The following is a 26,542-nucleotide window of genomic DNA, read 5'->3' on the forward strand; positions in this document are numbered from 1 at the left end:
ACTCAGTCTACCACTTGAGCTATGGATCATGGAGTAAGTAACTCGTTAGGCTTACGGGGTTACGCCATAACTCATGGAGTAAAATCTGTGAGTGACCATTGTGAATATTTGCTTATCCACACCGTACATTCATTTCATCAGCTCATTTTAGAACATGAGACCAAAATTGAAAATATTTAAAGCTCAATTGGACCACACCACACAAAACTTCCTAGGATCCAGATTAATGCTTATTTGTCATCCGAAACTTCCATAGTCCACACATGCACAAACATGTATCGAACTTGACATGCCTGCATGAACCGGGCGGGGTTGGACTGAAATGTCCTGTGCCGAATATTAATCGGGGCATGCATGTCAGATCCAAACCCGGTCCACTGGCCAAACTGATGGGTCCAACTAGGGCTGTACACGAACCGAGTTAATTTGGTTAGCTTGCTCAGCTCGACTTAAAAAAGACTCGATTCGACTAAAAAGAGCTCGATTCGACTCCATTCGAAACTGAGTTCAAGCCAAGTTGAGCTGATTTTTTGAACTTGAAATTTCAAGCTTGCCTGAGCTCGACTCGAACCCCAACTCGAATTTTGGTGACTTGGTTACTTTGATATTGACGTTGCTCACCAAGTGTTTGATGAAAACCTCGACTGGGGCAAGGAATGTGTGTATATGAAACAAATACAATTTTTTCTTGATTTTAAAGTTGGCTAGAAGGTATTTGATGAAATACATGTAAAGAGCTGCCGCTGTTTTACATACAGTAAGAAATTGAAAGTGCACTCCATGTGTTTGTGAAAATGCCGCACAAGGCTCGATCTTGGCTCTAACTCTGCTTGAAGAGGCCCAAGCTGCTGAACGAACCGAGCCGAGCTGGCCACTCAGGCTCAAGGACCAAGTCGAGCCAGGTTCGATCTGGGGTCAGCTAGTGGCCGAGCCAAGTCGAGCGGTGCCAAGCTCAACTTGTGTACACCTATAGGTCCAACCCAGATCGAAAGCCAGGCCTGTTTCCACTCCTACATGTGATCCAGGTTGCCCATCAGATGGTGGCACTGCAAACTTGCCTTTGTCCAAGAAATCAAGATCCACTCATTAGATGGAGCCCAAATGTAACGCTGCCCATCTTTTTTCTCCAAATCACTCTTCCCACATAATGACCATACCTTGATTTCTAGGTCAGTGTATATTCACACGGCCACCTGATGAACAGCTGGGATCTCACACATGTGCTGCATTTACATACTGCAACAGACCTCTCCTCGGCAAATCACCACACATATTCTCAAAACAGATTAACCTTAAAGAGGGTGAGATCTATATATGAAAGATGTGGGATTGCCATGAAAAGTCATCCCAAGGTGGACCATGATGGACGGTCCACAACGACCTACCACAAATATTATTTTCACCTAAATCACATCTATTCTCAAAACTCCCTAATACTTTCTGCTGTTTTTCAGTTAGAAACACAACCTGCAGACAGAATCGGGTGGATCGCTGCCTTAAAATCTTCATAAAATCTTTGCTCTGAGAAGCTGCATGCCCGTTTTCTTGCAGCTGCAGCCATCTTAAGCCTATCCGTCTCCGGCATCCTCAAAATTCTAAGAATAGCATCCGCATACTCTTCCACATTGCAAGCAAGGAATCCCGTCGGCAGTCCGTCTTCTTCTTGAACGATATCCATTTTTGGGCCCGCCGAATTATGAGCTGGACAATAGAAAGAAAGGGGAAAAAATGCGTTAGAACTAGATACTTGTGAATTCTTGCTGGGATCTGGATAAAACATGAAAGTGTCAAATACCCACCAATTGGAATCGCACCAGCTGCCATGTACTCGACGACACTTATGCCGAAATGTTCGTCCATCATGGAATGGATTCCGGCAACAGCACCTCCCAGTAGCTGTATCAAGTCCCTGCTTTAAATTGAGTGTAAGCCTTAGTGATATGAATGCATTACATAAAAAAGGAGAGAAGATGGTTTGAGTGAAGTATTAGACAATAGGGGTGGGAAGGAGGATGAACCTGGCCCTACAGTTGGCCTGAGGACGGGACCCGAGTTTGAAACTCAAGCCTAGTTCCCGGGCCCCACCTGGCTATCTACTTGGGAAGGACTTTTCAATGTGGCCCTTTAACCACTGGCATTCTCAGGCAGGCTAATTGGATGGAAGACTCAAATTGATGATCTATTTACAATCTCTTTCCAATCTGTACCATTCAAATGGTAGGACCCACCATGCAGATCACTTGGCACAGAAAAATATCCGGCTAGCTCATCAGGGACACCCCTAGCCTGGGCCAGTATAGGCAGGGGCAGGGCCAGGGCTCAAGGGACCAGAGCCTGGTCATTGCCACCCCTAATACAATGCTTAGCCAGAGAATATCTACCATTGATTCAGATTTAGGTTTGTGCGCATGGAGCCCCAAGCCTAAGGAATCAAAACCATTGATACCATTGGACCCACTTTGGGTGCTCATGAACCAAAAGCCTCCCAGATGAGGAAAGCCTAACAATTCAATGTGTCCAGTGAATTGATGGTTAGGAATGAAAACACAGCAATGGTCCAACTATTACTGAGAAAGGGCAAAGCTTTGATGGCTAGGATCTCCCACTCCAAGAAATTTTTGGTGCATCAACCATCGACGTTGAGGCCCATGACATCACCTGCCTGGATCACTGTTCCATGGGCTCACTTGTACTAACCTCTCAAGCCGAGCATTTTATAATATAGCTAGGAATTGAAGGGGATTGTTTGGAAGTTTCCCCACTCAAATGTATCAGATACGTCAAGGTCAAATCAGTATCCGGATCCCAACAGCAGTATGTGGCTGAATGCAGTTTCCATTTTCAGTGCCATCCCAAATGCAAGGACATGATCCGCCTAAATGCCCCACAAATACTGATTTCATGGTGCAACCAAAGGCCCTTTCAAACAATATCAGTTTCTCTGGTGCTATCATCTTTAAATGAACAAGAAACGGTTTGTACAGATCATGTACCATATACATAATACATGTGCAGACATACACAGAAAAATACACATATATGCCAACAAATACATGTTAAAGTTCCTTTATATACATTGATACCCCATTCTCTAAAGGCTCGAGCTTTAAGAGCAAGTGGTTGTTTCACATGGTATCAGAGCAGAAGGTCGAATCCTTGGAGCAGCAAATATGCCTCCCTAATATATTCTCCCACGAGGCCCGTTTATGATGTGAGTTGTGAGTGTCCCTCCACCCTTGCCTAGAATATTCCCGTGTAGAGTTCCACCCCGCACGTGCGGGGAGTGTTAAAGTCCCTTGATATACATTGATACACCATCCTCTAAAGGCTTGAGTTTTTAGAGCATGTACACATTTATAATACATATTACATGCAAGCACCCAAAAGAACATGAGGAAATTATAAGTGCAAACGTTTTCATTACATTGCTGCAAATGGCTTGTTGTGGGTCCCATTGTCACGTGTTGATTAAATCCACACCAACCATCAGACATGCCCTCCCTTGTTTTGGGCATGCACCACAAAAGTCAAGCCAATCTATAACTCAACTGGCCCACACCAGCAGAAACAGTCGAGAGTGGATGCCCACCCTCGATTCTTATAGAGGGCCCACCATGTTGTGTATATGCCATGCAATCCATTGAGATGAAAGAACTGCCCCAGATTATGGCATACCTAAAAAATCATGCCATTCTCAGACTTTGGTGGGGCCCAGTGAGAATCAAAGGTGCCCGTCCCCTCCCCACTGTTCCTACTCATGTGGTCCACCTCAGTAATGGGTTGGCCTGATTTCTGGGCCCATAGCGAAACGAGGGAAAGCATGCATGATGATCAGAGTGGATATCATCAGCACATCATGGTGGGGCCCACAACAACCATTTGCATCATATTGTGCACAAACATTTGCACTGGATAATTTCCTTACATATACACAATCTACCAGAATATATCAAGTTATGGAAGCATATACACACATGCACGGAATATAACTGAATAAAAGCTAATTGATGGATTGCATAAATATGGTATCTGTCCATAACTGCACATAGCTAGAAAATAAAACAGAAAGATGGCAATCAGAAATGGACCTGTAAAGCACATTCTTATAGAACTCAACGTCCTTTTCCATATTCAATTCGACAGATTTATCTTTCAGTTTTTGCAATCTCTCTTCATCCTGCTTATTCCGGCAACTGCCCACGAATTGGAGCTTTGGTCTTGGCGAGTCCTGATCTAGTCTCTGAACAGCAAGGGAGAATGCCTCAAGTTGAAGAGCATGAGCCTGACATAGAAATGGAGTTCGAAAAAATTAGTATAGTTTACAAAAGGCTCCAACAAGGAGAAAGATACTTGCAAGTACCCATCAATGAATGAGAAACACGAGAACTGCACACATGCCAACATCACACGTGTTTGAGATCGGATTGTTCACCAGGCAGCCCGCAGCGGAAGTGCCATAGTAAAAGTTCAGGCAGGTCTATTCTTCAGGCAAGCCACATGTGTACATAAAAATGGATGGTTCAAAAAGATAATGAGCCATCCACACTCAACATGCCCATGGGGCCACCTGATCAGCAGACTATCTTGATTTTGGGGCAAGGGCATAATCACCATGGGCCAGTCTGGTAAACACCCTGGATCTCTCAAAGGTGTGGTGAGTTGGCATGTGGAGTTCCTCTGCTTGGCATTTGTGGATTGGTCCTTGCAGGTAAGCATTTCTCAAGCTATAACATCCATGCGGATCATGGCTAAACACCTACCTTTTCAGGACGAAATTGAGCGACGGATATGATCGTAGGGATTTTGGTTGGTCTTTCCAATGGAAGCGCCTAATCGGACCATAACTTGTTAGAAACAAGTAACAATTTCAATAAAAGCTGAGAATGGGCACCATGAAAGACAAATACAGAATGCTATAAAAGATCCCTGTTCATCTTGTTCATTTTATGTGGATGCACACATGCGGGCATGTGGAAAATGATCACAATTTCGACATTACCACAACTCTGCACTAATGTCGACCACTATGGGACCTACTATGATGCTTGCATCAGATCCACCAAGTCTATAAGGTGTTCCCTTCGATGTTAGGCCACAGGGACAAAAATTAACCCAACCGAAAACTCAAGTCGGCCATACCACGGAGAACAGTCAGGGAGGGATCCCATCCAATAAAACCTTGCACACTGCTTGTGGGTCCCAAATTGTCGTGTATGCCCTGTCCAATCCATTCATCAGAGGCGCCCCGCCAGGGAACTGGCACAAAAAATCAGGCCATTCCAATACTGAGGTGGACCACACCAAGTGAATTTAGTGCTTCTAGGAGTAATCCTACACAATTCCCAAAGGGGTAGCCCACCTGCATGTCGATGGAATGATGCCATGCGCACATCACAATGGGCCCTGTAGAGGTCAACACTATCGAATAAGTACTTTTTTTTTACACAAACCACAGAGGATACTCAAACCCATGACCTTTGTGTTGTTTTAAATAGCGTGTAGCGTAGCAGTTGGCCCTCGATAGCTGTAGTGTAAAATATACGATACTTTAATATTTTTAATTAAAATAAGAGAAAAAAATGATAAAATTTACAAAATGCATAATTCCTATGAGTTCTTGATTGCAAATCTGGCGTGTCAACCACATATTTCCATGCAAAATCTATGTCTCTTTGCCTTCGGACATCTCGAAGTGTGACCACTTTATTATTTATTGAAACATCACAAATTCACAATATGGACCACAATTTGAATGGTCTGGATTTATCCGAGTGCTCTATCCACGATATGGATCACAATTTGGATGGTCCGGATTGATCTAATGTAGTGCCACCTGTGATGGAGATGAGTCAACACCATTTTAAAATAGGTGTTGAACTAGCATATACGAAAAACTTTTGAAAAATGGAGATTTCAGGTGGCACGCTACCTGCGCTACACGCTACGCTACGTGCTATGTAGCTTACACTACGTGCCCCATAGCTCACGCTACCTGCATATGCTACATAGTGTTTTAGCCACACTACGCTATGAGTGCTACCGAAAACACTAGTTGAAGTTCTTTTGAGTCTACCACCGAGCCATGAGTAGGGAATTGAATCGAATAAGTACATAATTACATACTTGCATATATATGCATAAAAACATACATCAAATCAAAGCTTTATCCCAACTAATTGGGGTCAATTACATGAATCATGTTCCGCCATGCCACTTCTCAAGGACCATATCCTCAATTAAACCATAGGTTATCAAATCTTTTCTTACAAACACCACACGCTCCTACGCAGTGAAGCTCTGGGTCTCTGTGGCACAAGAAGTGTTTTAAGTATCGACAATATCAGCCATTATAACCCACGATATATCTTGTATCCCATCTATGCGATACAAATGCACAAGGATATATCCCACATGTTCGATTGGGTGAGCATTTTCAATTTTTGATCATTTTTTTCTATAAATCATGTTAAATCAATGTCAAATTGTTACAAATCAATGAATTTTCATGTTTTGCATGAAAAATCATGGATTGAGAGCTTTGATTTCGAAATTTGGAGGAGATGGGCCGAATTGTGAAAAAATTGAAATATATATATATATATATCAATTTTTCGCAAATCAGTTGCAATCTGTGTCCAAACATAAAATCAAATATGTAACCTGATCTATTGATTCTTCTTTTGTTTTGGAATGTATGCTTGTGTTTCCACAAGTCTTCTTACATTTATAAATTATATTGATGGACTTTGAATATACTTGCATTGATTCAATTAGACAATGCATATATTAGGACCCCATACAAGAAAACCTATTATGCGCACTTTTTTTTTTGTAATGTTTTGATTTATAAGTGCATATTGATGTCTTTTTTAACAATCACTGAAGTTTCATTGAAAAATTCAACCAATTTCCCAATGTTTCCCCATATTTCCAACAATAGTAATACGTTACACGATACAACCGATATATCCCACGATAACCGATACGTATCCATATCCCAAGGGAACGATACATAACGCGATATCGATATTTCGAACAATGTGCACAAGGCCAAACCATCTAAGTATGCCTTCTCTCATCTTATTGCCTATTGAGACTACTCAAAGTTCCTTCAAACGTGTTCATTTTTCTATCCTTCCTTGTCTTACCAGTCATCTATCTCAATATCCCTCATTTCGGATACACTCATTCTACTTGTGCTCCTTGACTACCCAACGTTTTGTCCCATGAAGGGGTGTGTGTGTTGAAACTCGAATGATAGTTCAAAATTTACTAAAAACAAAAAATTAAATAGAAAGATGATGAGAAATCATCCTCTATAGAAACAATACAAGGACGAGAAAAGATCTTAAAAAAGAAAACACAAAGAAAGAAGAAAAACTAGGTGAGAGGCCTCAAGAACTTAGGCAAACTGTAAAAGATCTTTTCAGAGGAAGGAATCGAACAATGGTATAAATGCATACCAATGGGGCTGCTGACGAGCAGCTTGGATGTTGCATGTTCCCTTGAAGAGGTTGGCTAATCTTACGCATGCAAATAGCTCGCATGCCATAGACCTCTCCAATCCAAATGTGCCCACATGGTACACATGGAACATCCAACCCATCTATCAAGTGGACCCACCATTGTAGGCCCACGGTCCACCGAAGGGCCCAGCGTGTGCTAATTTTAGACTGTTTGTTGATAGATTTATGGCCTAAATATCAAGAACTGCAATATACTATTTATGGAAGATGTGAGGGCTGATTTAAAAATGTGATTGAAGATTTTAAAGATGATTTGCTAGACTTGCTTTTGCCATTATTAGGCTTGTTGTCATCTAGGGCAGATTAGATTGATTTGAGATTTGAAATCAATCTAATGGTTGATTGATTTTCATTAAAAATTCATAGGGATTATCTTTAGAATCTATTAGTGTTTTAAATAGTGGTAGCGTGTTGGGTAGCGCATAGCCCTCTGTAGCGTGTAGCGTAAGCTAGACGATACTTCTATTTTTTAATTTAAAAATAGGAAAAATATGATAAACAATTATAAAATTGAAAATATAAAAATCCCTAAAAAATAATTCATTTTTTCAAATATGAGCATGTTCAAACGAGTTATTGATTATCATTTATCAAAAGCCAATCCACATATATAAACCAAATCAAATAATTGCCACATTAACAGCTTTCTAAGCAAACTACTTTAATTAATAATGTTTAATTGAAATCACAAGTCACAAGTATGAAAAGAAATAAAAATCCCAGAGGTTAAAAGTATAATACTTATACAAATGTCACATTTCTCAACATTAGATACAAAGAAAACGTAAATAAATAAATAATACATTATAGCATATGCTACAACCCCTATGGCGTATGCTACAGGGGTTTGCGCTATTTAGTACACTAAGTAGCATACACTATGAATGCTATTTGAAACACTATGATCTATAAGTTTTCCAAGTATTGTAAGAGAAGAAGTTTGATATCAATAAAGTTATTTCTCTCGGTCCATCTATTGAAACATTCCTGTGGTTGTAAATCTTGTCCCTTTCTTTGCAATTCTATTCAAACATTCCTATGGTTGTACCTCTTGTCCATTTCTTTGCAATTCGGGTGTGGATATCTCATTAACTCAATGATGAGGATATCCGACTATTTAGAGTATACCAAAAGAGGAGGAGATCAGCCCAGCCTTCACTTTGGCTTGATGACTTGTGCATGGGCCTAGGTGGGCCGTACTGAGGACTTGAAGACCCCACATGCATGATCGTGCGTCTTACATAAGAAAGATGCATGTGGGATGTTTCTTTGAGGAGTTTTGACTATTGGATCGCGAGGAGATGACAATCGGCCTGTTGGATCATGTGGATCCTTCGATCGGGCAGTTAGATCATTGTGATCCTCAATCACTTTGGTCATTGGTATTAGGATTAGTTGATTTTGTTTTTTATGGTTATTTATAATTTAGGATGAGTTATTTTCAGTTTATTGCATCATGAGACATGTGAGGTATGCTTTTTTTAAGTGAGGGGTATGAGGTAATTTTTTTTTTTTTAAAGTGAGGGGTATTTTTGTCAAAACACATGTTGAGAGTCCCATAATGATGGAATGAAAAACAATTCTTTTGCTTGAAAAAGCTCTTCTTCTCATGTGATTTGAGATTCTTCTATGAAACGAGATTATTTGATGTGAATCCAAAGGTGTAAAGCCTAGTTATACTTTTCATATCTTATATTATTCTCTTCTAAAAAGGGTTTTTTTTTTTTTTTTCTCATCTCTTCTCAAATCCTTCTTCCCTACCACTTTCCTTCTAAACTTAAACCCGTTACCTAAATCTATCTTTTTCTATCCATCACTCCACCAAACCCAACCCGTCGCCACTAGCCCCACACATACGAATAGGGCCATACAACCGTACAGTTAGTTCATTCCCCTCCGTTTTATTCCATTTCTTCATTCCATCTTCCTACCCTATAAACCTTAGCCTACAACCATAATCCCCAATTCCCTAAAAAACCCTAATTCGCCAATTCCCTACAAAACCCTAAATCCTAAATTTCCTATTTTCCCCAAAATTCTCAAAACCCCTTGAAACCCTAACCCTAGAATTGTGCAAATCTGCCAATTGAAGTAGAACCATACCTACGCTAACGTGAGAGTTCCAATCTCTCATTGGACCTTAGATTTCATGCTTGTGTGGGCTTGTGAATTAATGTAAATCTGATTTTTATTATCTTCTTCTTCTTCTTCTTCTTCCTTTTCAAATATGCCTATTTATATTCAATGTTGTCAAATCGCACATGCGATCAGCATATGCTGTTCGCATATGCGATTGCACAATCACATATGCTATGGCATATTTTTTTTCAAAAAAAAAAAAAAAAAACTAAAAATTCATCTAATTAGTACACATGATTGGATTGGGTTATTTTACTTATTTCATTATAGTTTGAGTGTTTCATTAAGTGATATATTTAATTACTTATATTATATTATATAAATTTTAACAAAACAATCAACAAGCTACATTAAAAGATAACTAATTATTATAAACTTCGAACAAAGAAATTTTAATGATAAATGGATAACTTGAAACAACTTACAAGTTATAACTTACAACTTAATTTACAAAAAGTAAGCACAATTTATAAAATACAAAAAATAAACATAATTGAAATAATTGTAGAGAGATTGGAGTAAGAAAGAAAGAGGTGTAAGAGAGAAAGTGTAAGAGATTTAGAGCTGTGGAGTAAAGAATAGTGAAAATGGAGGGGATATGAGTGCCTAATTATAGGCAAAAGCTCTCCAATTTGAAAAAATAAAAATCTTCATAAAAATCTTCCGCTCTTGGCTATTGGGAAATATGCGATCGCATACTCGCATATGCGATCGCATGTTTATCGCATATAAAAGTATGCCATGGCATACTTGCCAGGATCGCATATGCCATCCTGATTTTTATTATCGATTTGGTACTCTTTTAATCATGGTAGAATGGCATGTTATTATAGTTGACTTAGTTTGGTTAACCCATTAATAATCTCCTGCTTTCAAATGGTTAGATCACATGTCCTACATCACTCAATAACCAGGTTGCACCATTTTGGTATTGGTAAGGGTGATCATTGGGGGACTTTCACCTCTACATCATCTCCTAATATCTTCGAAGGGAGTGACACAAGAAAAGTTTGCGCTAGTAACCCAATAGATCAACATACTCACAGAACGAGTAGATCAACTCACGCATACGATAGATAATCTAAGCGGGAAAGCTCTGACAGAGAGAGAATCCAGAAAGCGAAGTTGGAGTATGTGGACACATGAGAGGGTCCCCACCAAGCTCCTGACCAACAACGGGTGACTCTAGCTTGTGAAGACACCAATGATCGGATCCTTCGATTATTAGAACTTAACAGAGAACCCGAAATTAAGGTAGAAATTTCAAAATTCTAAGGTCGTTTGCATGTTGACGACTTCGTCAATTGGCTTAGGGCTTGTTTGGTTTTCCCATTTCCCATAAAATGCAAAATGAGTCGTCATTATCATTTCTAGGTGTTCGTTTAAATTAGAATTATAACTCGTAAATCAAGAGTCAAATACGCTTCTAAAAGTAGTTGAAGTAAATTGTAATCATTACATTTTCACATTATAAAACTACCACCTTTACAATGATTTCTAGGTGAAACAAACAAAGTAGCAAAATCATCATTGCAAATAGATGTAAGTGATGTCACCACACAATCACAAGAGTAAATAATCATTACCCATTTACAGCCATTTATTGCTGCAATTGGAAAACCAAACAAGCCCTGAGCAAGGTGGAAAAAGGTGTTTGAGTACAAAGAAATCATGAATAGTCGAAAAATTAGGTTAGTCGCTATGAGGTTTTTCGGTCACGCATTACTATGGTGCAAGCCGAATGAATCTGTCAAAGGAGAAAGTAAATGCTTGGGAAAAGTTGACAAATTAGTTAAAAATGTTAGTTCCTACCCACGATCATTTTTATTTTTTATTTACGTATTCCTACTTTAACATCTATCTAAGATGTCTACATCAAGGGAACAATTATGTAAATGAATATACCGAGGAGTTCCATACAATGTCATCATAGGCAGGGTTTTATGAGTATGAAGGCCATAAGATTTCAAGATATCTTAATAGTCTTAACATGGACATCATAAATGAATTGGCTTTCAAAGATGTATTTAAGATGTCTGATGCAGACACACTTGCATTAAAAGTCAAGGAGATAAATTGGGGACTTAGAAGACGATTTGGTAGCCCACGAGAACTGCCATCAACAATGGGGTCACATACTAACTTTTTGCATAAGGTAACCACAAGACCTCCCATAAATCAACAAACGATGGGCCAACATCCAACATTAAAGCTAATAAGTATGGGCAACTGGAACATCATTATTTTCACTTTCCTAAATACCGGTCCACAATAAAAGTAAATTTGGCTGAGGAATGAGCATATCTTCAAGACTCCCAAACACATGCAACTGAAAGCCGGAGATGACCAATATGAAGAAAATGCATATAAGGATGGGAAGCATGTTGGGGAAGATGTAGAAGATGTGTATAGTGATAGGAGCAAGACATACCACTTGCACTTTTAGTGGGAAGATATCCACACCAATACCAGATTCGTTAGTTCAACAAAGGGGAAGAAGTGTTTTTACTCCCAACTCCAAGTGCCTAGTTTCCTTCTCTATTGGAAGTACAAGGATGAGGGTGTAGTGTAACATGATTCCCATGGATGCATGCCATATTTTATTAGGGAGACCATGGTTGTGGGACCAAGATATGGTGCATACGACTTAGGTTAACTCCTAGTCCTTTGCCAAGGATAGTATCACATTACACCCAATGAAACATCGTTCAACACCCAAAACTGAAAAAGATGAGGGTCATAAATCCTCAATGCTCAGCGTAAAAAACTTCAAAGAGAAAAGTAAGAAGATTGGCATCATTTATATCTTGGCTGCTAAAGAAGAAGCAAAACAATCAAATGTTCCGCCTTCCATGCAAAATCTCCTTCATGAATATCACGATTTGGTGCCAGGAAATAAAATAAAATAAAATTGTTTTTTGTTCTTCTGCTTACAAGGAACATTCAACAACAGATTGACTTGGCGTCAGGTTCGAGCATGCCAAATATTGCGCATTACCGAATGAGTCCAACCAAACTCCTACCAATTGAATGTTCCGCCATAAAGAAGTTCAAAAGAAGGAAGAGAGAGGGATATTAAAGAGAGTAGAGCCAAATACAAAGAAGTTGCAAACAAACATTGTAGTGAGATGAAATATAAAGAAGGTGACTTAGGCTATGGTTTTATCTCCATAAAGAAAAGGTTTCTGATGGGAACTTACAACAAGCTCAAGCCTAAAAGATTGGACCATGCTGAGTTAAGAGAAAGTTTGGTGGCGACATCCTGAGATCGAGTTTATAGATAACTTGAATATCTCACCAACTTTCAATGTAGCAGAATTGTTTGAGTATCATGGCGAGGTGCTTGATGTATAAGACGAAGTTATTGCCGATATGGACAAACAACTCCTCAAGAAACTAAAAGAAAAGGAAAGAAAAAATTTGAAGGAGGGTTGCAGATGAAGAGCATTGGCACTTGGCGAAGGCAATAGTACTTGGTGAAATGGAAGAACGAGTCCTATTCTAAATGCATATGGATCACAAGCGACGAATTGAAAATATTGGATCCAGATTTCTACTACTTGTATGAAGCGCCCAACTGCCAAAGTCGAGTTCTTTCCAACCCAGGAGGAATGACGTAGCCCTCGGGCCCACCGTAGGCCCCAACATGTGCTAATTTTGGATTGTTTATTGGTAGATTTAAGGTCTAAATATCATGAACTGCAATTTATTATTTGTGGAAGATATGGTTGTTGATTTAAGAATGTGATTGAAGATTTTGAAGATCATTTCCTATAGTGGCTTTTACTGTTATTAGGGTTGTTGCCATCTTAGGAAGATTAGATTGATTTGAAATCAATATGATAGTTGGAGGATTTTCATTAAATATTCGCAGGAATTGTCTTTAGGGTCTATAAAAGGGGGTTGGTTTAAGAGGCATGCATTCCACATTTTTTTAGTGTGAGTTTTCTTAAGGGCCTGTTTGTTTTTTGAATTCGTTGGTAAATGCATTTTCCCTTAGCATTTATTACTTGCTCAGGGAAATGCAGTGAAGTGTCAGGAGTTATCATAGCCAATGTCACTCGTTTGAATATTTTGCAAAAAGCAGAGAAGCTGCTATTCCCGCGTTTGGAAATGGCAGAAAATGCATGGGTGGAAATTAACAGATTGACGGAACTCTGGTGGTGTAACGTCCATTCATTGACGTCAGCAACTTATGTGGGTCTGATCACGAGGTATGTGTTATATCCAAATCGTCCATTCATTTGCTGAGCGAATCTTAGGCTTGAGACGAAAAATTAGACAGATCTATCTATCAAGTGGACCACACTGCAAAAACCAATGGGGGATTGAACGTTATGGTGGGCCCTACAAACTTTTTAACGGTGAAAATCATCATCACCGCAGCTATTTATGGTGTGGTCCAAATGATCTAAGGATATGATTCATTTTTTTGATAATGCTATATAGAAGGTGGTGCACTCCAACAAATACTCTTGTGGACTACCGAAAGCTACATCAGTCTTGTCTAGTCTTCGAGCTCTACCCAGAGATCCCCATATATTTCCCCTGGAAATCTCCTCTGCAATTGGGATTTCACATTTTCCATCCGGGCGCCATTTTACAGCATCCGTCAAACACGCGAATGGGTCATCATGACCCATTTCGCTGTGAATTCACCGTACCCAAAAATACAAACACGCCCTAAGCATTGTAGGAGAAGAAGTTTGATATCAATAAAGTTATTTCTCCCTCTCTAGTCAAATATTCTTGTGGGTATAATCTTGTTCATGTCCTTATGATTCAGGTGTCAAAATTTCATTGACTTGATAACCGGGTTGTACCAATCATGCAGATGCCCTGGCTAAAAATTGAGCTAGTAAACCCATCAGGCAAACCAGAGGATACAAAACAAATAAGCAGCTAAAACTCGGTTTAGCCATCCATTTGCTTCATACACAGTGACCCACCTGAGTGTTGACACCCAATTTTTTGTAAATGACATCTACACAGTGGGCCCACCTGATACATTGTGGGAAGTGACATCTACATGGTGGCCCAACATGATCCATAGGACATCCAATCCATCCATCAGCTGGACCCATTTTGTAGATGCCCTAGCTGAAAATCATTCTAACATATAAAGAAGGCCACAGTGTATGAAACAACAGCTAAGATAAACTGTGTTGCCATCAATTTGTTTCCTACACCGGGACACATTTGGAGTGCGGTGACCTGATTTTTTTAACCGACAGTGTGTGAAACAATGGCTGAAATAAAATTGGTGCTGCCATCCATTTGTTACCTACACTGTAGCCCACTGGAGTGCAGCAGCCTGATTTTTTGAAATGATATCTGCACAGTTGAGCCACCTATCTACATGATTAGCCCACCTGATGGACAGCTCAGATGTTCCACACGTGCCATCTGGAGGCCTTCATGGAGGTTTGGGTATAGTCTACACGCATGTGGGATTAGCAAACATCATGGTTCTTTTCTCTTTTTTTTTTGGCATGATACAAGTTGGTTACAGCAGATAAAAACCAGCAAGAGCAGAACTCGAACCCGCTACCTCCCCTTGATGGCAGAAGTAACCAACTCAACAACTAGTGCCAGTCAAACCTGACAGTACTTGAACATGTATACTATTACCCATTACTTGGAATGAGAAGTTAACACATTAGTTGGACATGAAATAAATAAAAGAAGAAGAAGAAGAAAGGAAAGAAAAAAAAAAGGATCCTAATTATGCCATTTTTCAACAGAGGAACAAAGGAACAATATACCTGAAGGGCGGAGGTATCACAAGGAGGATAAACTCTCTTAGTACGTTCGGGGATTTTCCATAACTTCTCAATATGAGACCTTGTCCATGAAGAGTTCACCATTGCAAGGTGCGCACAGGAGCCTACCTTCCCATACATCCAACCAAAGAACATGTAATAGATGATCTTGAATCGGGACAGCCAAATGCTGCCACAAAAAACGGACTGCATCAGTAAGAATGGATGTGCCTGAATTCACTCGAGACGCATTCATCAATACCAATGCTAAGAAAAGTGATCTTGTGGCAGATAACATACAAAAAGGTCTAAAACCAACTACAAATTCACCAGCATAAAGCTGACTTCCTTAACTGAAGAAAACAGTTACCCACATTCTTGCATGAAACATGATTGGTGAAAGTGGCCCACCCAATGAATGGTCCAGGTCTCACACGTCACATTGACCATGGGGCAAGGTGTTCCATTTCATTACAATACAGGCGTAAAGGCCGATACATATAGGTAACGGTCATGACCATTACACGATACAAAGTTGAAACATGGTAGTTGGTTTTTTGGGACCTTATCGGCCGTCATGGAGGCCGTAAAGGCCGTTACGGGGCATAACGACCGTTACCCCTGTAACGGTAAAAAAGCGGTCACTTTTTTTTGTATTTAAATCAAAATTTCTCCTTATTTTTTTCACATTCCAAAAACTCTCTTAAATCATTCTACGGCAGATTTCGACCACTCTTACTATAATTTTTAGCATTAAAACCGTAGATTGAAGTGATTTGAGCGAACAGAAGCTCCTAGGGTAATTTTAAAAAAAATTGAAAAAAGTAGTATTTATGCGTTTTTTTTTTCTTAGTTCTAGTTCTAATACTTGATTGTGATGTGTAAACATTAGAGACATGTAACCATGTTTATAAATTCACTACACAACCCTCTACAACACCCTCGCCAAAGAGTGGACCGTTCCATTACCATAAACATGTTTAAAAAAAAAAAAAAAAAAAAATGAATACAAATTTGAAATATTTATATTATTCTGCATTTTTTGATATTTTTTTAGAATTTTTTGGGCAAATTTTTTCCCAACCGTTTTAAGGGTCGTAATGGTTGTTACGCCCCCGTATCAGCCGTTACGGTAGATGCCCATATCGGTAATGGTGGTGACCGTTACAACCACCGTTACCGACACGAAATACCTTGCCGTGGGGTCAAAGGTGCCATAGTGACATATATAGTGGCATGTCGGAATTTATCAAGTTCTTGCTTTTGTATATTTGGTAAATAACAAATTCTATGGAGGAATTTTTTTTAGCCCAAATCAATGGATTCATTGTCACAAAAACAGCCCCTAAAAGATTTCTTTTTCTTTTACTTTATTTCTTTTCTTTTCTTTTCTTTTCTTTGAAAACACATACAAGAAAATGTCCAATCAAGATTGGGAAGCATGCCTGCCTGCAATTAGCACGTCGTTGTTATACATCGAACTGCGTTGGCGAACACGGGAGAGCATATCTAAGCTGATGGTCGGATAGTGTGTATAGCAAAAAACTTTGCACCCAAACATCCGTGCCATTGGATATGTAAAAGCATAGCCACTGCTGTCAAAATAATATAAGGGAGTGAATTTGCATAGAGCCTCCCATGAGAGATAAACTGAGCCAAAGCTTTGTCCAACCATTGTGAAACGTGGATAAGTGGCTTCCTCAATCCACTTCCTTTTATACAGGCGCACCACCTAACCATTGGTACATGGTAGAAAAGCATAATGAGATGGTAAAAAAACAAAAGAAATAGTACAAGTGCAACGCAATTTGGGTGAGGTAAAAATACATGCTAGCAGTCTCTTTATCAACTCGAGGGTATGACTGGAACATCTGCTAAATGTGGACAGCAGAATGCATCCACCACCGGGAATGAGAATCGTACGAGAAGGGTTGGACCTGTTACCATCCCGTTCTCATTTTTGGTGCATTTTTCAGACAGGAGCGTTTAGTGCATCCTGCCATCAGCACATTGTAGAATGTGCCATGCAACTCCACTTCCACAAAGTGCACATGAGTGCATGCACATTCTGTTCCATTTCCCTCTGAGACTCCCAACAAGAGAAGAAATATGTGAAGATTTGTTTTCTGAAGCAGAGTAGTTGAACAAACTCAAACTTAGAGGATACAATACAATAAAGTACGGAGGAAATATAAAACATTCCTCGAGCTTTTATTTCGTTCAATGAACCGTGCGTGTATGGTTCGCCTTTTGGAGATCCAAATTGATCATATGGTCACCCTCATGATGGTAGACAAACCAAAGTGGGCTTCTGATTGCTAAAAGGGTTTTTTTTTTTAATGGTTTGGAGGGTCAATCAACCACTAAGGAAATATAAAATGTTTGATGGAATATTTTCTTGGCCTGATAAAGCTGTACATGAGAGGCCCACCTTTTGCAAAAATTAATAGCATCAACCATAATTCTTTGATCCAATATAACTGTAACAAAATCAAACAAATTAAGGAAAAACTCTATTATGTTCTTCTAAGCATGAGAAGTATTGTGTCTGAACTCTGAAGAATCCTATACTTGCAGCATGCTGAGGTTTCTCTTTCAGTGGAATGCAACCGTTTAGACACAACTGAAAACAAAGAATCTTCTCACTAGAAACTTCTTTTTTAATCTGCAAAAAGACTTTTATCAAAAGGGCCCCAAGGGGGCGAAAGAGTCCACTAAGGTGATGAATAAGAATCCTGTCTAGATAAAGAAAATCTATGATCTCCTTTCTTTACAGAGGAATCTGCCATACAATTGGACTCGCGATTAATCTGAATTTTTCCTTTCAGTGGAATCCAACCATTTAAAGACAACTGGAAGCAAAGAATCTTCTCAACAGACACTTCTTTTTTATCAGCAAAAAGAATTTTATCAAAAGGGCCCAAAGGAGGTGAAAGAGTCCATTAAGGAAATGGATAAGAATCCCCTATACATAAAGGAAAGCCATGGACTCCTGCCATTGCCAACGGATCTGCCACACAATTCGGAGTTGCAATTAATCTGAGAAATTACAATTTCCATGACTGGGACATCAAACTTAGCCCATTAAGAATGAACCCAAGCTTCCAAGGAGGGCTACTCCCTGATTCCCAGGCGATAACATTATTCAGATACCCTTCCACCATTAGAGAGCTGCTACCAAGTTAACAAAGATTTCCACACCAACTTTTATCACTAGATGCTCTGCTCAATTCGTGGAAGCCACTCCCATAGGTTCCAAAACGGTGAACTTTATGGAACATGCTCATCCTTGAGAACTTTGCCACTTGCAAACAATCTGCATTTACCACTGGCATTGCAATCGATATTCAATTTCCACCAAGCAGGAGGTGGCAGAGTCCAACAACCATCCAATGTGGTGGGAGGCCAACAAGACTCACCAATTGACTCCTAACAATTACAAAGGAAGATGGGCACTGAGACTCCTGAGAATTCACTAGGCCAATTTCCCAACATCCCAAGGCTGTTTTGATTTTGCCAAAGATGATACCACAGCTGGAGGGGAGATCTTCAACTCATATGAGGTTGTTGATGAAAAGGATGCGTGGCCAATTTAGTTCCATCTAAACCTGTGGGACTTTGAAACAGAACCGGTGGTTGAGCTTCAGAATCTTTTACATAAGTCAACCTTATTGCTTTCATATTTCTTCGAAGATGAGCTCACTTGGATGATTAGATCTGGTCCCCAAAGCCTCATTTTCCTCTCAGAATTTTCTGAAGGCATTGTACATGGTTTTATCTTCCTAGGTTACCTCAGGCAAAAGTATGAGAGTCTTGTGCCCCACCTTGGGTGGTGGCATTTATGCAGACCACCATTGCCAACAGAATTCTCATCACAGATAACCTTCGAAGGCACAAGTGATCTATACCCGGCATGTGCATAATATATGGGATTAGTAAGTCTAATAGAGTTTAGCTTTCAGAAATCAAAATTGAGATCGAGCTCTTCATCAATACTCTCAACGGGCCACTCATTGTTGAGGAAGATTCATCTTTGGCTATTTGCATGGGCCTCGGGGAAGATTGCCCATCTTTAGTATTTGGCCTTTATTTTACACGATATTAGGATCTGTTGTCAGTCTTTGCCAGTTAGTTTTAGCTGGGCAGGCTATTCAAGCTAATCATATTGCCGATTCTCTTGCGAAAGAGTTCATAGATCAAACCATTATCATTATATAGGGTACTTTTATCCATTGCCTTGATGGATGTTGTGTCCCTTTCTATTCCTTTTGAGTCTTGGGTCACACCAACCTAGTGACCGAGTCCTGAGCCAAATCCCATGCCTGCTGGGCCCTACAAACTATGCACCGATACTCTACCAATACTGGATTCCAACACGTATATCCGTGTGCATGCAACACAAACAAAAACCCATCTCTATAAACCAAACCCCAAAAATAAACATAATGCCAAAGTGAGGAGATATAGAACAATGTCCTAAAATACCTGACTTTTATTTGATGGTGTTCCATATGGTAGTGCCCTCCTTTCATTGATCCAAACAATTCATCAGGTGGGCCACATTTTGGATGGGCAATGTTGCAAGGAAACAAATACTCGATGACTGCAATTGTAACCATCTTATTAGGAATTCTACACCCAACCCCCCCATATGGACTATTGGCAATCATCATCAAAGACATGTCCAAGCATTTGGGGTTGGCTTTACGACCAATGATGTTGGCTATACTAATCATTAACCATTAGTTGTAGACCAAACGTTCTAACCATTTAATTGGAAATTCTACACCCAACCCTCCCCCCCCCCCCCCCGTATGGACTATTGGCAATCATCATCATCATCATCATCAAAGACATGTCCTAGCATTTGGGGTTGGCTTTACGACCAACGATGTTAGCTATACTAATCATTAACCATTAGTAGTAGACCAACCACCGCAGGGGACTATTGGCAATCATCATCATGAAAGACATGTCCCAACATTTGGGGTTGGCTTTACGACCAACGATGTCAGCTATGCTTATCATTACCCATTATTTGTAGACCAAATATTGGAGGGCTAATATCATTCTCCAGGGGAGATTTTGGACCATGTCAATCTACACCACGGCACATCAAATGAACAGTCTGGATCATCCCAAGGTAGGCCTCACCTTTATGCTCGCCCAGTTCGACCAATCATTCTATAAACCTCCATCAAAACACGGCCAGTGCAATTGTATCGATTTAAATAATGGGTCTTTTGGATGCCTGTAAATAGTTTACAGTCTGTGTTTGGATGCTGGAAAATGCCTGTAAATCACAGGCTGTAAATCATTTGGGGGTCGTTTGGATGGTAGTAAATGGTTTACGTTGTAAATGATTTATTAATAAATCACTTAAAGGTTGTAAAGGATTTACAGCCTGTCTGTTTGGCTTTAAGTTGTAAATGATTTGCTAGTGTTTGGACAACCTGTAAATGGTACATGAAATCTGCTTTACAGGCTTTCATTCAAAAAAGTAGAGCCGTTGCCATCTCCTCATTTACTAGTAAATGAAAACTCATCTTTTTGTTGGTAAACGAGAAGGGGGATTTGCAGAAAAGAAACTAAAGAAACAAAAACAAAAAGGATTGGAGAAAAAACCCCAAAAACAACAAAACCCAAAGTCAGAGAAAGACAAAGAAAAAGGAAACCCAGAAAAAAACCAAGTCCCCAAGAACAGCAGATCACAATCTCTGAGCTTGTCATCAATGGAGGCCCACTCAATTAGACTACGCTTGGCCCTAGACGCAACCACCTGAGTAGAATTGGAAGAATCAGTAAAGCATCTCCCGTTTCTTTCTTCCCAAACGGACCACTTTTGCAAGTACTCTCGATTGCATTTAGCATATGCAACGACGCCAAAAACTTGATGTTTTATTTAAACCAACCTGATTTAAATTGATTTTAAGCTCACAAGTATACGAATCAGGTGTAGACATGATACATATTACGAGATCGTTCCCACGAGGACTGGTTGTCACAATTCGAATTTTATGATTCTTCTTAACTAATCCAACAAATAGTTTAGCTAGTTATTAAGTAAACTTAACAAAAATCAATGAAAAATAACTGAGAACAAAAAGGAAAATTCACTCAAGAAGAACACTAGGACTTTTGAATCCACCCCTAATTATCCTAACTCTTGTTTTACTTGTTGATTCACCATAATTCAAATTGATATACATTCAATAAATAAAACACAATCTGTGTCCTTGTTTACACATACAGGATGTATAATTCCCTTGAAGCACAAGTGATTTTTCCCTTAACATCAATTGTCCCTAATGCATGCACATCAATTGTCATGTATATATAGACATTAAGAATCAACCAAACCACTTAAATCCACATCCACCATCTAATATCTTGATTATGAATCGCAGAAGATGAAATTAGAAAAAAATCTCAAGGATCACATCTTTCCATCCATGTTAGGCATGAATTGATGTAAATTCTTATTTCTTTCTCTGTAGGAAAACCTGTTCATAATCAGACACAAGCACACCTTAGAATAAGATTCCAAACAACATCCATTTCTAGACTTTAGGTAAGCTCATAGATTGGAGAGGTATGGAGTTTTCATTTAATCATAATAGAGAAAGAAATAAATCAATTAATTCCAGATGAAATCAACAAACAACAAGAATCATTCAAATTAGGGGCTTCATCTTAGCCCTAGCTAAGAATTTAAAAATTCATGGGAAGTAACATAGATTCAAATGGAAAGAAAAATATAATTGATAAGAAGCACATCCCTTACACAACCCTTTGATTTCTTTCAATCTGAGATGAATCTGTCAACCCCAACACCGTCAAAAGAAATCTCTTTTGGAGCAATCCCTCTTCTCGAGCAATCCCCCCTCCAGAGGAGATGATTTCCCATGACTTTATTGTTGTTTCAGTCGTCCCAAAACTCTCAACGGCAACTTCCTCTTTCATCCATTCAGAGGAAAAATGGAAACTGGAGTCGGTGGAACTTTCGCAGCTACGTGCGAAGCAAGAACGCGAAAGCTCTTGCGCTGGCTGCCGGTGGGGCCCATCTTCTATGACGTTTGTGAAATCTACGCCGTCTATCATCTTCTCCTCAAAATTTCGACCGGGCTTGAGCGGTTTTGGAATGTTATTGATGCGGCCAAAGGTAGTAATCACGCTAAAATCGGTGCAGGGCTGTCTGTTTGTGACTGTTGAAACCAGCACGTGCGTGCATGAGTACACACTATCAACATGGGTTTGACCAGATCGCGCCCCTATACATGATGTACAACTCGGATTGATCGTTTGGTCCATGATGATGGCCCACTGAGATCATCTGCAGCCTCTGTTTCACAGACAGAAACAGAGGACGCAATTGCTAATTGAGTCAGTGGTGTCTTTGGGCCCACGATTGAATTCTAATGGGAAATCCACTCCGTCCATACAATAAAAAAAACGTTCAAAGATGGCTGGTTTTGGATCGAATTAAGCGTGGCCTATTGAATTTTAAACCTATCGTCTGTTAGATGTAGTGGCACGTTTTCCATACATGCGCATGGGTCTGAAAGACTACTGTGTGTATGGTCGGTTTCCCCTCCCAGTTCGAATGGACGGTTCAGATTGTCCACATGATCAACGATGGTGGGCCACGCACCCTCCCAGCGGACGGGCTACGTAAAAGCACGAAGAAGGAGATTTCCTTCTTTTGAAAGCATCGGTCAAGAGTCGGTTTGACCGACTCTCTGTTGCCGTGCACGGCTAGTGCAATTGTGCACTATGTACACTCATGCTTAAGTGGGGTCCACTATGATAGGTATGAGAAATCCAATCCATCCATCCCTTTTCTCAGATAGTTTTAAGGAGTTGAGCCAACATTTGAAACATATCCAGCTTGCAGGTGAGCCCATAATCAATGGTTTATGGGCTGATTTGTCAGTTGGAACACTTCCACAAGGATCCGAGGGTTGAAATTTGACGTGTACGGTTCATTTATGGTCCACAGGGAGTGTCGGTGCTGTTTTTATGGCTACGTAAATAGTTTCTGCACACGCGGTTTGTATTTGCTGGCTGCGTAATTTTTCCCACCGACTCCAGCAAGGTCAGTTCTCCACCGAAAGCTCTCCACCGCCCTCTCTTGCTATAAAAGAAAAAGAAGAAAGAGAGAGGGGGGGCCAGTTGTGGACGTGAGTGAAAAGAGAGAGAAAGGAAAAAAGAAAAGGGGAGATTGCTAGAGAAGAGGGATTGCTCCATAACAGATTGCTCCAAAAGAGATTTCTTTTGACGGTGTTGGTGTTGACAGATTCATCTTAGATTGAAAGAAATCAGAGGGTTGTGTAAGGGATGTGCTTCTTATCAATTATGTTTTTCTTCTTTCCATTTGAATCTATGTTACTTCCCATGAATTTTTAATTTCTTAGCTAGGGCTGAGATGAAGCCCCTAATTTGAATGATTCTTGTTGTTTGTTGATTTCATTCAGAATTGATTGATTTATTTCTTTCTCTACTATGATTAAATGAAAACTCCATACCTCTCCAATCTATGAGCTTACCCTAAGTCTAGATGTGGATGTTGTTTGGAATTTTATTCTGGGTGTGCTTATGTCTGATCATAAACAGGTTTTCCTATAGAGAAATAAATAGGAATTTACATCTATTCATGCCTAAACATGGATGGAAAGATGTGATCTTTGAGATTTTTTCCCAATTTCATCTTCTGTGATTCATAATCAAGATATTAGATGTTGGATGTGGATGTAAGTGGTTTGGTTGATTCTTAATGTCTATATATACATGACAATTGATGTGCATGCATTAGGGACAATTAATGTTAAGGGAAAAATCACTTATGCTTCAAGGGAATTATACATCCTATGTGCCTAAATAAAGACACAGATTGTGCTTTATTTATTGAATGTATATCAATCTGAATTATGGTGAATCAACAAGTAAAACAAGAGTTAGGATAATTAGGGGTGGATTCAAAAGTCTTAGTGTTCTCCTTGAGTGAATTTTCCTTCTTGTTTTCAATTATTTTTCATTGATTTTTGTTATTTTACTTAATAACTAGCTAAACTATTTGTTGGATTAGTTAAGAAGAATCATAAAATTTGAATTGTGACAACCAGTTCTCGTGGGAACGATCTCGTAATACGTAGCGTGTCTACACCTGATTCGTATACTTGCGAGTATAAAATCAATTTAAATCAAGTTGGTTTAAATAAAACATCAAGTTTTTTATGAAGTCCCTAATTTGAATGATTCTTATTGATTTCATCTGGAATTAATTGATTTATTTCTTTCTCTATTATGATTAAATGAAAACTCCATACCTCTCCAATCTATGAGCTTACCTAAAGTCTAGAAGTGAATGTTGTTAGAATCTTATTCTAAGGTGTGCTTATGTCTGACCATAAACAGGTTTTCCTACAAAGAAAGAAATAGGAATTTACATCTATTCATGCCTAAACATGGACGGAAAGATATGATCCGTGAGATTTTTTTGTAGGAAAACCTGTTCATGGTCAGACACAAGCACACCTTAGAATAAGATTCCAAACAACATCCACTTCTAGACTTTAGGTAAGCCCATAGATTGAAGAGGTATGGAGTTTGGAATCTTATTCTAAGGTGTGCTTGTGTCTGACCATGAACAGGTTTTCCTACAGAGGAAAAAATCTCAAGGATCACATCTTCATTCAAAAAAGTAGAGCCGTTGCCATCTCCTCATTTACTAGTAAATGAAAACTCATCTTTTTGTTGGTAAACGAGAAGGGGGATTTGCTAGTAAATAATTGACAAGTAGTAAATGATTTACTAATAAATTAGAGCATCCAAACACAAGTAATAAATGATTTGCTAGTTAACCATTTACTACTTGCCCCATTTACCACCATCCAAACGACCCCTTACATCTTTCGGCCCTATTTGATTTACAAGCGAAAAGCTGTGATTTTATTTACAGGCTCTCCATTTACAGCCTAACCTCTATAAATGGAAGGATTGGCTCCCCATTTACAGGACCTATACAATTTACAAGCTATCCAAACACTGACAATCATTTACAGCTTACTGCCAAACAGGACAGGCTGTAAATGATTTGCACCTATGATTTTATTTACAAGCTCTCATGTACCACTTAAACCATTTACGACCCCTAAAATTAGCATAAACCCATTTCTAAAAAAGACATCAAACAAACAAAAAGCAAGGGACCGATGATCACTAACAAAGGGCAACCAAGACAAAGCCCGTGAACTCAAAACTGCCCAAAAATACAAAAATGAACATAAACTAACAAATACCCATTTGAGAATGGACCGCAGAAACCCCAAAAAGAAATCGAATTTTCCCCAAAAAAAATAAAAATAAAAATCGATGTACTACATGATCCGAAGAGTCTACCTGAGGTGGGCAGAGGAGCTTTACACCGAACCGATCGAGCGCCCGGGCGGCGAGGCTCTGCGGAGAGGCGTCATCGCCGGTGTAGACAACGCAGTCGAGATCGGGATTCTCTTGCTGGATGGCGCTGACGGCGCACCATAGCACCCGCTCCCCACCGCCGCCATCGTTGGTGTAGGGGTGGAAGAAAGCAACGGCTCTTTTTCTGTTGCTTCTCGCTTTGAATATGGAAAGTGATAAAATTGAGAGAAACAGAGCAGAGAATGAGAAAATCAGCTGAGCTAATAAAACCCAAATCGTCATATGTCTGCAGAGATTTCGCTTTTCTTCCTTTTGATTTCTTGAGAGAGAGCGCGAGAGAGATCTGCTGAAGAGTCGTGTTCTGTGTACCGGCAACACGTGTTTTAAGTTATCAGCGAAAAGTCGATAATATCGACGATAATATCGGTGTCGCCCCACCGAAAACCCCTTTTTTTCGTTTCTCTGCCAGTTGTCGGCGAATTATTGGCGATTTTTTAGAGTTTTCGCGATAATCAGAGTTGTCGGGCGACAAATTCGTTGTAGCTGCCTAACTCCATTTCGCCGATAAAAAGCGAGTATCAGAAAGTTTGGGGAGAGCATCGTAAATGCGAAAAAATAAAATAAAAATTGTAAGAAGGTGATTTCGCTACCTGTAGAAGACGTATGCCTGATCGGAAGAAGAATTCGGTGGGCCAATCA

The 26,542-nt window shown here is 39.5% G+C and overlaps 1 protein-coding gene across 1 annotated transcript; it reads right to left on the reverse strand.

The window, feature by feature from the left end:
- Nucleotides 1-1,286: 1,286 nt before the first annotated feature.
- Nucleotides 1,287-26,232, reverse strand: LOC131221301 (GDP-Man:Man(3)GlcNAc(2)-PP-Dol alpha-1,2-mannosyltransferase). The gene is made up of 7 exons (XM_058216513.1): nucleotides 25,826-26,232; nucleotides 16,873-17,159; nucleotides 15,431-15,617; nucleotides 4,761-4,829; nucleotides 4,089-4,282; nucleotides 1,800-1,909; nucleotides 1,287-1,701 (listed from the first exon to the last, which is right to left on the reverse strand). The coding sequence occupies exons 1-7, from the start codon at nucleotides 26,123-26,125 to the stop codon at nucleotides 1,451-1,453; spliced, it is 1,398 nt and encodes a 465-aa protein (XP_058072496.1). The 5' UTR covers nucleotides 26,126-26,232; the 3' UTR covers nucleotides 1,287-1,450.
- Between the last annotated feature and the right edge of the window lie 310 nt (nucleotides 26,233-26,542).

The sequence above is a fragment of the Magnolia sinica genome, chromosome 1, assembly GCF_029962835.1.
Source record: "Magnolia sinica isolate HGM2019 chromosome 1, MsV1, whole genome shotgun sequence".
Taxonomy (NCBI): domain Eukaryota; kingdom Viridiplantae; phylum Streptophyta; class Magnoliopsida; order Magnoliales; family Magnoliaceae; genus Magnolia; species Magnolia sinica.